The sequence below is a fragment of the Musa acuminata genome, chromosome BXJ2-6 (assembly GCF_036884655.1).
Source record: "Musa acuminata AAA Group cultivar baxijiao chromosome BXJ2-6, Cavendish_Baxijiao_AAA, whole genome shotgun sequence".
Classification (NCBI taxonomy): domain Eukaryota; kingdom Viridiplantae; phylum Streptophyta; class Magnoliopsida; order Zingiberales; family Musaceae; genus Musa; species Musa acuminata.
In genome coordinates, this window is record NC_088343.1 from 4169542 (window position 1) to 4182311 (window position 12770).

Below are 12770 nucleotides of genomic sequence, written 5' to 3' on the forward strand. Positions count from 1 at the left end.
AATGTTTCTTCACTTTACAAACAGAAAACTACTAGTCTTTCAGATGTGGCTTAGATACAAAAAATATAAGAGCGACTGCATCGAGCATGCTCTGGCAATAGTCTTGTAGGTGATGTTTGTGAAGGATACACCTTCATTTTTTTTGAAGATTTGATTCTCAAAAAATCAATGTCCAGTTTGTTGTAGATCAAGGATCATTTCTTTCATATCCCATACAAAGAGCAATGAAAGTAAGCAAAGCAACGCAACAGACATTACACACCCACACCACCACCACCGGTGGACAAAATGGTCGCTCCGACGATCTTACGAGAGAAGCCACTGCCGGAGGTGCTAACCAAGATAGGCATAGGCATCATCATGAGCTACAGCCTGCCGCCCAACTAAGTCAGCTACCCCAACGGCATCTGATATGTACATTCATTGGAGACTGCACATTAATCTGATACTGCTATAGCTCTCAAACACCACTAGATCCTGGAAGCAAAAGGAAGCAATCAGTAGCAGAAAGCCATGTAGAATCCTGTGAACTTAAAATGACATCCAGTTCCAGTCATGCACATGACCATGTGGACGGACACAAGGAGTTTAGCACTACCAACAAACATAGAGATCAGATTTAGAGACATTAAGGGTGTCTATCACCATCCAATTTCTAAAGGATAATGTCTTTTGTTTATAACCTGTTCAACATTGAGAAGATTCCAAATGGCTATAATTGCTCTTGATGATACAACATACAGCAATATCAAACAGAAAAGGTATCGACCATGTAAAGAGATTATGAAAATGTAACACAAACCAAAATTTCGGACATTGATATCAAAATTATGCATGACATGTCATAAATAAAATCCATACAAAATAGAAAGATGTTTTCTGTTCTGTTATATAGAACTTAACGCATGTGCGGTCCTTTTAGCAAAACTATATAGAACTCAACACATGCGCCATAAACGGTCCTTTTAGGGAAATTAGATCATATGATATTTTTTACTTCAAAGAAAAGAAGCAAAAAATATATGATTCATTTCCCAGAACTACCTCTCTTTCCATAGCCTCTACCACGGCTTCTGCCACCTCCCCTTGGATGGCTGCCTCTTTTGTGATAAAAAACCCTACCATTATCTGAAGTTGACTGGGCTTTCAAATGGTCAGGCATCGGGAGTATCATATCCACACATTTACAGAAGCTAAAATCATCACTAGTTCCATCAGCCCGAACAAGGAAGAAACATCGACTTTTAAATGTTGGGTGGTTCCGCACCTGGAATGCCTCAATTCATGCTCCAATCTTCTTAGCAGGTTCAGGATGCCCCTTCTTCAACAAGTCCAGCAGTACCATGTGCTCATACTGCAAAAGTATAAGCAGTGTTTTATATTGAGAACATCAAATTTGTTACGAATTTCTTTGGTGATAGTTACAAATTAACACTTTATTTAAGAGTATGATCCAATACTAAAAATAAACATGATAAACAACGGAAAATAACAATCTTATGCAACATATTAACAAGAAATCAGATCCATACAAGAAGGATTCGAAATCATTTTAAGAATAACATATAGTCTTAATCAAATAATATTTACTCGAAAAAGCAAATCAATCAATAAGCAATAGATATATAGGAAGAGAAAAACACTAACAATGAGACAATCCACAACGATATGAAAAAGGTTTGGAGGATGGTCTAAACACTAATGGCAAGTCAGCTGGTAAGGCCCAGTGATTTAAAAAGCGTCAGGCGCCAAGGTCCAAAAACGCCCAAGGCGCTAGGCGCTCGCCCGAGCGAAACGAGGCGCTAAAATATAAAAATATAAAATATAATTAATAAATATAAATATTTAAAATTTTAAATAAAAATATAATAATATATAATATAATTAATAAATATAATCACATTAACAATATAAACCTGCTGACGGAGAAACGAGGAAGCAGCGGCGAGCGACGGCAGCGGGAAAGGGAAAGGGAGCGGAAGGCGCAAGCAGCGGGAGGCCTCGAGGGAGGCGTGAGCAGCGGGAGGGCTCGCAGGAGACGCGGGCAGCGAGAGGGCTCGCGGGAGGGCTCGCGGGAGGCGCGAGCAGCGGGATGGCTCGAGGGAGGCGCGAGCAGCGGGAAGGCTCGCGGGAGGGCTCGCAGGAGACGCGAGCAGCGAGAGGGCTCGCGGGAGGCGCGAGGCGAGCGACGAGATCGCGATCGGGATCGGGATCGGGATCGGGATCGAGAGCGGCAGCGGCAGCAAGTTAGTGTTGGGTTAGGGTTGGGGTTATATCGGTTTAGTTGGTTCGATTGAACCAACTAACAACCGAACCAAGACCGAACCAGACCTAAAATTATGGTTCGGTCGCCTTGGTTTACCCAGGCGCTCGCCCGAAGCGCCCAGCGCCTGGGCTCGGGCGAGCGCCCAAGCGGCGCCTATTTGAAGCGCGCCGCCTGGGACATTAGCGAGGCGCTCGGGCCTCGCCTCGCCTCGCCCGAGCGCCTTTTGCAATCACTGGTAAGGCCAAGAAACCAAATTCTTCAAAACTAATAAAAGATCCAACTTATCCAAGATGAGAAACTGATGTTACTGCAAGGTAAACAGTGCATACGATAGCTAAATATAATAACATATTTTATTCATGACATGCATGATTCCAATATTCATTCTCACAAATTTCTGTTTTTTCATAGCCGATTCACAATAGAGTCACTACTAGTTTCCATTTCATAGATACTGGCATGATTGCACAAAAGCACTGTAACCAAATAAGTTTACTAGATTTATCTTGCAATGTTGTGAACTTTTGTTTACTGGCATTCATAATTTTCATCATTTCTACAAACAGAGTCAAAAAAAATTTTGTTCCGACTCACAGTCAATAAATTGATCCGGATCAAACACTCTATACTTTACTTGAGTAACCACTTTTGACCCCTGATGGTTGGAGGACAACAACCAACAGTCGCTTAGTCAAGATCAATTTCATTTCATTCTCTGCAAGTTTTTAGTACCTCTTTTATGAACTTTGCTTCCACTAGTTATTAGTCTTGCTCCTGTCGCATTGTTCAATATTGGTTCCCAGGCCAAAAAATGACGCATTTTAGTTCAATTTATTCTCTGTAATGTTTTTGTTGCATCTTGTAAATTGCTTGTAGTGCCTGCCAAGAATGGCCAAATTGCCACAAGAATCTTAGTATCTGCTGCCAGATAGGTTTTCTTCCATCCTATGTACTGTCAGAACTTTACCTTTGCAATCATGTTGTCCCCTCCAGTCAACCTTATAGGCTAAGTTCACAAGGCTAGGATCAGGATGGGCAATAGGATTTGATGTCATGATCCTGGCAAAATGGACCAGACTGGGACTGGAATTTTCAACAATGACCAATAAATCAGCCAAGATCATACGAAACTCAATCAACATCAATAAAACTATTTGGAAATTTTCTGGGAACAGCAACAAGCTGGATTAAAGCTGGGATTGACTTGTATTAAACTAGAATCCAACCGAACAATCAATTTTGCATCAGAAATCAATTGGCTCAGCTGCAACAAATTCAAGATTATCTGATTCTGATAATGACAACTGAGTCTGGGCAATCCCTTAAAATATCAAGGGTTTAAAAGTCTGACTTGGTTGGTCCCTCCAGCGCTTATAATGTCAAAGTGATGATGACAACCAAGTCTTAACAATCCCTTAAATATCAAGGGTTTGAAAGTCTAACTTAGTTGGTCATTCCAGAAATTATAATGTGAAAGTAAACAAAATGTTAAAAATACCAACCCTTAGTTGTTACTGTATTTGATAACTCAAGACATGACACACCACATCCAATATTCTCAAGAATTTCAAATATTTATATGGAGTGACCAGATGATCCTTTTAGCCTGACCAGAATTCTCTCTTGAACATAAAAAGCACATGCATAGAGCAAAATCATTTCATAATCCATTCCATCATGCTAATAGAGGTCATTTCCACTTCTTAGCTTGTAAAACTATAAAAAGGAATTGGGTTCTCCAAGGTCAACATGATCAGATGAACAATATCATATTTTCAGTTGTTACATTCTCAAACATTTAATAGGGCCTCAAGGCACTGCCTTGAGAAGACCCAAATGTGATTACGAATAAACAAGCAAAAAACTTGAAAACCAAATGAACATACATGTCTTCCTACATACGACTATATAAAAATTCTACTTTTGTCTTCAGAAATTTATTATTCCTTGGTTTAATGGTGAACAATCAAGAAGCTACATAAGGATGCAGCTTCTGCTTCCTTTTCAGAACAAAACATATAAAGGAATTCATATAAAATATTACTTCCTTTTCTAAGGGTAATATACAACCATTGAGATCTATATGGATCTTTTGCCATCATTGAGATCTATAAAAAGACATATATTTAGTTCAGTTCAGAGTACTTAAATCTTTATTTATAGTTTCTATTAAAATATTTTTAGGTCTTCCTCTACCTCTTCTTGTACTACTAACATTAATCATTTCATTTCTTCTGACTACTACATCCGAAGGTCTCCGAAGCATATGTCCATACCATCTTAAAATATTTTCTATCATATTATCTTCTATCGAAGATATCTAATTATTCATAAATAATAAAAGTATTTCCTTTCCTATCTTTCCTAGTAGCTCCACACATCTATACGAATATTCTCATCTCCGCAACACAAAAATTTTGCAAATGTTGTTTCTTGACTACCCAACACTCAGATCCATAAAGCATCGTTGGTCTCACAACTGTCTTAAAATAAATTATCTTTTAATTTCAAAAATATCCGATGATCACACAAGACTCCTAACGTCCCTTGCCATTTGACCACCCTGTTTTTATTATATGAATAATATCTTTATCGATCTCTTCATCTTATTCAATAAATAATCTAAAATACCTAAAGCTTGTACTTAAAAGGGACTTTTTGTCCATCCAACTTAATTATATTTTCTTATCTATTCCTAGAATCACTAAAACTGCTTTTTATATATTCAGTTTTAGTCCTACTTAATCTAAAACCTTTAGTTTCTAAGGCTTATTTTCATAGCTCAGGTTTATAATTAATTTTACTTAGGTTCTCATCAACTAAGACAATATCATAATAAAATAATATACACTAGGGAGGTTTCTATCATGTAAATGACTAGTAATTTCATCCACTATCAATGTGAAAAGGTAAGAACTTAATGTGGATCATTGATGTAATCCTATGCTAATAGGAAACTCACTAGACATACTCCCTATAATTCTAACACTAGTAGTTACATTTTCTTAGGGTAATATAAGCTGAAAATTTTCTTTCCGAACAAAACAATATGGCAAATGCAATTAGCAACTTAGATCATTAGAAAGCTAGAAGTTGCAGACTCAAAGGTGTCATCAGCAGAGAACAATCTTTCATTGCATGTTGACTATGCTCACAAGCTGAGATTCAGAAACATTTTCTCAAGATTAAAAATCTGATCATCTAAGAATCCTTCTCCGACGCAATTAAGAAAAAAAGATTTAGACAAATTCAACTATATAAATTATCTCCCCATTGGTTTAATAACAAAAAAGACATCTTTTATTCTACCAACAAAAAGAAAGAAAATTTGTTATAAGAACATAAAGCCTCACCTTGTTGATATCCAGATCGGGCGACCAGGAACGGAGAAGTTTCAAGAAGTACTCAAACATCTCCACGGACGACTTAAATCCCTTCGGCCCGACATTCGCTGCCTCCGATTCCCTCCCATCCCCACACCCGCCCACCTCCAGATCGCCTCCACCTTCCCTCTTTCCGTCAACTCCATCCGTCTTTTCTTCTTCCCAAGACCCCTCCACCTTCTGTCTCTTCAAACCACAGTCCTCCTCGTCGTCCTCTTCCCGTCCCCTTTTCTCAGTGCCGCTTCCGCTCTCGGACGGAACCTCCTCGGCCACAAGCCCGCCTCCCTCGGGGACCTGGGGCTTCTCTGCGTGCTCGTCCCCCATGATCGAAGAGAAGAGCTCCGCGATCGGCGGAGGCTCCAGCTCGTAGGTTCAATTGATCAAACACTAACCCTAACCGGGTTTCAGGGGGCGGCCGTCCGGCCGGCCGGTAATATAACATAACTTATGACTTGTCACGTGAGGAGGAGGTGATTATCTATTTATTATCCTTTTTTAAAGAAGAAAAATACTATTGTTAATTAATGAACTATAATTTCTATCAACAAAATAAAATGTAGTCAACAAATATTCCATCATGCAATTAGTAATATAATAAATTTTGTTTCATTTTAATAATATGCTATGAAGTGACTCTACTAAATAAGCTCAAGAATGTTGACTTAGTTTGATTGCTTTGCCAAGTATAATTGACTTAATTGTGGATAAATGTGAGACATCCAACCAACCATTGCCATGTCATGGATATTATTTGTCAATCATTCATGTGGTCACTCATCCAGTCAACCAAATACAGCATCAAAATCTGCCTCACAAGAAGGCAGTGAAAGGTTCCTTGACTTTTGGGTCAACTTTAGACCAAGTCAACTTCCTTGTCTCTTCCCCTTCATTAGGATGTTTGCCAAATAGTGATCCAATTAGCACATCCTGCGTTTGGTCAACTTGGCAAAGTCAACCATAAGAACATCAATTTGCATTAATGAGGTGTGCAGAAAAACTGCTCCAAGAGAATAGCTGTCTTCGTCGGTCTCAACCCTCCGCAATTACTTCCGAAGACTGCAATCCTAATAACGAGATACTGATACATTAAAAATACTAAATGATAATGGTTACTAACTTAGGAAATTATGTCAGAAAATTCATCCGACCTTATGATTCAGCAAAGTTATTACAGAAGCTGCTTAATTTGGATGCTCATAAAGCTGAAGAGACTAAGCTTAGCGGTTCCACACATTCTCATGGCGATCGATCAAGACCGGCGGTTCAGTGGTCGAGCTTCAAGACCACCGCCAGCCCTCCTCTCCAGCTTGTAAGGCATGTGTGTTCCCAAGATCATGTCCCATGTGATGAAGAATGGCTGCGAGAAGTTGTACTTGTTGCCGTAGAGCTGATGATGGACATCATGATACGCGGTGTTGTTCCAGAAGAACAGGTGGAAGATGTTCCCGGGAAGCCACAGCCCGCAGTGGTCATCTATCCCTTTGATGGTGGCGAAGGAGAAGAAGAAGATGGAGGTTCTGGGCGACATGCCCGAGAGAATGAAGGCGAGGCCGCCGCCGAAGGTGTCCAAGAGAAGCCCTTCTACCGGGTGGTTGTATTGGCTGCCGAAGGAGTATGGGACGACGAGGCGGTGGTGCCATGAATGGACGTGGCGGTACAAGAACTTGTTCAGGTGCATGTATCGGTGCCAGAAGTATTGCCATGTATCGAGAACGAACATGGCGACGACGAACTGCCTCACCAGCGAGAGAAACGAGGCCGAATCGTTTGTGGCTGCTGCACTGTGATCATCACCTGTAATCTGTAAATGCACAAGATGAACTCATTGAGTGATGTTGATAGAAAGAGAGAAAGATCATGGAGGCACGTTGGTGTTCGACCTTAAACACGAGGAAGGCAACAGCAGCTTGAACCAGCTGCTGGAGAAGAACTCCCTTCACCACCTGGAGCTTGGAGACCAAGTTCTTGACGTCCTCATCTTTTCTCGAGTGCAACCGATAGTTGTCGAGGGAGCCAAGCATCAAGTATACGCCGGAGTAAACCCAGTAAACCAGAATGGGCACTACAATGGCTAAGATCTCATCGGAAGGCAGAGAATACTCCATTGCCACACAAAGCTCACGATCCCTTGGTGGTGGTGGTGGTGTCTTTGCTTCTGTAGTTTATATAGATCACGAAGAGCAAGTGTTTGCTCTCTCCATCTTCTTCTGAGAGAGTCCTCCATTAAAAGTCAGCTAAATACAGCCGACTACCTTGAAATTTAGACTTCCTATAGCGTAGAACCATTTGAAATGATCCATATATGGCTTGGCATTGATGCAATCTCGAAGGGTGCAAAGACTCCAACAAGTTGGACTTGGCTAATGACCTGAGTAGATTTGAGGTTAAGAAAAGGATTAATTGTGTGCAAGAGATTCATAATAATTAATCGCACGTAGTTGGCTAATAAACAAAGATTAGGGAACATGCAGAAGGAAGCAGCTGCATGCATGGCTGTAATATGAACCCAATATAGGAAGTGATCAAACTTATGCACTCCATTTTTGAACGTCAACATGCAGTAAACTGCAAGTGGGGCTTTTTCCACATGGTTGAAGAGTAGTATTTTGCTTAGGTAGTCTGGAAACAGCGTACCAAGTGGTCATAAATAGGGGCAATTTCCTTTGATGTTTCAGAAGTTCTTGAGAAGACTTTGATCCAATATTTCATGAGGAGCAAACAATTGTTGACTGTTTTCCATACACCTTAAATTAGGTATGTAAAATCACATTTTGAACAGCTTATTGATTTTATATCAAAAGTGAAATATATAGTCATTGGTCATGTATCCATACAATGTATCTATGTGTCATGTATCTATAAGAATAATATTCTTATAAATATATAAAATCATGTGACACCTCAGTTTGAGATTTAATATTAGTATTTTCGGTTAGTAATTCAAATGTATCAAGTTAATGAATCAGTTATCACATCGGATCAAATATCGATAATAAATGGTATGAGAGCGTATCGATCATTTGGCATAGTAAATTAAAGGTCATAAGGTCATTGATCACATATCCAAATAACCTCACAGCATTAACATTTCCATGTCAGTTGCTACATGTTCAAAGTTGAGCTAAACATGCTCAAATACTAAATCTTAGGATGTTGCAGTCCCAGAATGTGGATTTTGGTCAAGGTGATGAAGGCTTTTATAAGAGTTCATTCATCAGTAAGGATGAATGTATCCCTTAGAATAAAGTGGATTTCACTGATCAGAAAACACTTGCTGAAGTTACTGGTGGCTTGGGCAGGATTAATTATTACTGCAGTTGTGGGTTATATTTTTTATCCATTTTGGCTCTTTTGTTTGATTTATATAATTTATGTGCAAGTTTTATACAATTTGTAGGACTTGTAGGTTTTCGGAATTCTGAATTTTCTATTATGCTGATCTATTTTTATTTCTGAATATGATGCAGCAATATAATTCACAAACATCTTATTTCTGTAACCAAAACCAGATCAAATTTTTTGAGAAAATTGTTCCATTGCTGGTGCATCAACACAGGAAAAAAAAATGGATATCAGTGTAAAAGACTTGGAAATATGATCAACTTAGTGATTTTTGGAGAATCATTTCATCCTTCATAGATATCATCATTGGTTTCACTTAGGAAGAAGGAAAGGAACTGTAGATTACAGTGGAATAGACTACAGAGGTGGTGGTTATTCTTGATAGGTTGTGATCTGTTGAGTCATTAGGTTCCACAAATGCAGAGCAGCAAAAGCAACAAATTGGCTTGTCACTACTTATGTAAGAACTTGCAGTATGTCATTTCACTGTGCTAATAATTGGACTTCCTCTGTTCAAAGAAATTTCAACACAGGTAACATGAAGTTGAGCCTCATCTCTTGTCACTAGCATGGAGGAGACAAGGAACATGGCATATCCCCCACAAACCATATCCACATTATTATATGATGGTGGGGAATCTCACTATTTCTTCTACTTTGTGGATGGCTAATATGAGAACCTTAAATATAATCTTCTGAAACACTCATGAATGAATTTGATTTCTGACACTATGAGAACATACTAATACTCTTGAACTTGTCCATGAAGGTCCTCCTTACCAGTGAAGATGTAAAGCTGTTGATCCTGATCTCTATCCACTCTGTTTCCCATTTCTAGATAAGTGAGAGCACTTAATCCAATCCTAGGCTTACAAGACCTTATCCAAACAGTACATAACATTAGATAGCTTTAGCCACAGAAACTTGCAGATAAAGACTTGAATGTCTGCCATAACTTCCACCTCCTGTAGAGACATGAATCTTATCTTCATATACACAAAGGTATAGATTGCCCCACAAGATAAAATCTGAGTCTAGATCACATCAAAGGAAGTAAAGAACCAAAAGATGGTGTGGGTGTCACTACATTTCTGGTGCAACAATACTATCATCATTATCTGTTACAAAGGTAGATAATACTTTTTCCTTTTTTTTTGTGGGTCATTGTGACATAATAGATGGAAGGTCAAAAGGGCACTTGCAATTGCAGCAGTTGCTTCACCCACTTTGCATGACCCACCAAAGGAAAACCTTAAAAAAATTGACAGAGGACTGCTATAAATACCACATCTTGTGACCCAATCACACTGCACAAAGCTATAATTCAGAGTCTTCCACAGGAGCCTCATAAACCTCTTGCTCTCGGATATCATGTTGTCCATTGGAGCCAGCTATGCCCAGCTCCATGTCCAACAAGAGCACTACAAGCAGAAGATCAAGAGAAAGGAAGGGCAGCAGAAGCCCAAGGGACAGAAGAAGGGAACTGAAGGAAGAGTCCACCCTGATGGCTCATCACCAAGACAAGCCAAGGCTGATCTCAACAAGTGTAACCCATGAAAGAGAGGAAAGATAAAGAGAGTCATGTTTGATGCACTTACTATGTGTAGGTGTTGGTTGTAGAACTGCTGTTGTTTGCAAATTAGTTGCTGGTTTAACAGGACTTATTATTTTGGCTTATCCTTCTTCAATTATTTTCCCCTTGTTTATTAGATTTGGTGAATGTTTGGAAGAAGTTAGAAGCAGCCTCTTTGCAAGCAAAAGCTTGGGGAATATTAAGTCCAAATTGTATGAATGTTTGAAATGGATTAAGATGGATCAAATCTTTTAGTGACCATAAATTATTATTATTATTTTTCTTCATTGCACTTGAGCCTAATATAGTAGCTAAATCCAACATTTAGTTTTCTTTATAATATCCACTAATTCCTCTAACCTTATAGCATCTGTGTCATTATAGATGGGATCATATTATTAGTGAGATAAATATATAGTCCATATGTTATTGCATATATTACTAGATTTAGTTAAACTTATCACTATTATTTGTTCTCAAGTTATGCTTATTCAGTCTTAAAAACTATTAATATATGGGAATTAATACATTAGATATCTTTTCTTTTACTTCTTTGTTGCTTTTTAAAGTTGAGAAAAGAAAGAGCCCCTTCATCTTCACACCCATGTCCTCTAGTGCTTAAATGGCAGTGGTGATTGGTACTATCTCCCCCTTCATTTTGTTTCTTTCTTCTGTCAATCATGCATTGTCATCAAGAAATACTGATCTTTTGCTACCCATCTGTGTTTAAACGTTTCATGCCTGTCAATGGTTGTCAACAGTTGCATGCACTTGGGAGAAATGACTGGGTTTTGTCTGTGAGGGCTATGAGCTCAAGGTCAAGAAACACTTTTCTTCAATGAAAGGTGTTGCCTTCTTTCATCTTTGCATCCACTGCAAGTCCAATTATACCTCACTTGTGTTCATCCTTCAAATTCCTCACTTGGGCCATTCTTGTTGGTAGATGGTTGTGGCCTCTGTCACTGGCTATGTTGAGCCGAACAATGTCTTTAAAGAATGTCCAGCCCTCAGGAAAGATGTGAGGTGATAAATGATCGATGTAATCATGATGAATTGAGGAAGTTGATCTTGCACATTATAGGTTGTCATGAATGTGCCCAAGAGAATCCTCATCTGATGCTCAAATCAGAGTTTACTTTGAGGTAAAGAAAATACTACATGAAAAATACAATAAAAATTCGGAGAAACAAATGATACGTCTACCTTAGAATGAGTCTTCTTTTATAGAAACAAAGCTTGCTAGGCTGTTGTGGAAGATTCTCTTTATCGATCCATTGATAGAATAATTTCTTGTCTTGATTTAGACATAACATAACAAATAACCTGATTGGACTATGATATAATGACAGAATCTGTGTTGAATGACTATAACCATATGATCCACATATCACTCTATGATTGGTGTGAATTATGATGTCTGTTTTTAGCAAAGAAACATGGTAGAAAAAAATTAGGAGGATTCTTTCCTCGACCACATCTGATCTCTTAGCTCCACACTGTTCACACAATATTGCACATGTAAATAAAGTTCCCTGTGTTAGATTGACCTTTCACCTTTCATTGAATGAGTTGTAGCCTTAGTTGAAAGGAGGAATGGGTTTGGGGCTAGTCTACTTCAGTGTGCCAGATAGGAATGAATTGAGCTCTGTACCACTTTGAGGAGGCCATTCTGAAAGCTTCCTTCATTGCTATTACCTGTGACTAAGAAAGCAGTTTGAGTGAAGTAATCATATAAAAGAGCTTTCCATTTATTTTTCCCTTGGTCAGATTCCTACTGATAGAAATTGTCATGCTCAATGCAGGAAATTGCTGAAGATATTGTAGGCCTCTGAACAATACAAACATAAGGATACCAGGATGGGTGCATGCAAATTTATGAATCATGCAGGAATGATTTATACAATTCAAAATCTAACTTGAGAGACGATCCGATACCCCAGCAATAACTACCTTTTTTTTTTTTTCTTTTCCATTTCTTTTTTTTTTCTTGTAGTGCATCACATTAGGAAAACTGCTGAGGCATAGAACTTTTCAGTAAAGCTTCTCATAATTTCTTTACAATCATAAGATGCAGTTCTGCATAGCTAATTTCTATCGCATTTCTCTTTTTATTTTCTTTTATTCTCTCAATAATGACATAACTATTCCTTAACTAGTTGGCTGTACATCGATCCATCATTTTCTCCATGTGTTTTGATTAGTTTGA

The 12770-nt window shown here is 38.6% G+C and overlaps 2 protein-coding genes across 2 annotated transcripts; both read right to left on the minus strand.

The window, feature by feature from the left end:
• Positions 1-110: 110 nt before the first annotated feature.
• LOC135614307 (protein EMBRYO DEFECTIVE 514-like) lies at positions 111-6076 on the minus strand. Its single transcript, XM_065111511.1, has 3 exons — positions 5620-6076; positions 1268-1354; positions 111-477 (listed from the first exon to the last, which is right to left on the minus strand). Exons 1-2 carry the CDS (start codon positions 5971-5973, stop codon positions 1283-1285), a joined length of 426 nt encoding a protein of 141 aa, XP_064967583.1. The 5' UTR covers positions 5974-6076; the 3' UTR covers positions 111-477; positions 1268-1282.
• Positions 6077-6766: 690 nt separating this feature from the next.
• LOC135613414 (sphinganine C4-monooxygenase 2-like) lies at positions 6767-7771 on the minus strand. The gene is made up of 2 exons (XM_065110444.1): positions 7530-7771; positions 6767-7450 (listed from the first exon to the last, which is right to left on the minus strand). Exons 1-2 carry the CDS (start codon positions 7752-7754, stop codon positions 6899-6901), a joined length of 777 nt encoding a protein of 258 aa, XP_064966516.1. The 5' UTR covers positions 7755-7771; the 3' UTR covers positions 6767-6898.
• Between the last annotated feature and the right edge of the window lie 4999 nt (positions 7772-12770).

Bases quoted from the DNA above. Each gene is read 5' to 3' on its own strand.
- LOC135614307 (XM_065111511.1), bottom strand. From the start codon at position 5,973: ATGGGGGACGAGCACGCAGAGAAGCCCCAGGTCCCCGAGGGAGGCGGG. The intron at 1,355-5,619 runs GTGAGGCTTTAT...ATACTTTTGCAG, and splicing joins CCGATCTGGATATCAACAAG to TATGAGCACATGGTACTGCT.
- LOC135613414 (XM_065110444.1), bottom strand. From the start codon at position 7,754: ATGGAGTATTCTCTGCCTTCCGATGAGATCTTAGCCATTGTAGTGCCC. The intron at 7,451-7,529 runs GTCGAACACCAA...GTGCATTTACAG, and splicing joins TTGCCTTCCTCGTGTTTAAG to ATTACAGGTGATGATCACAG.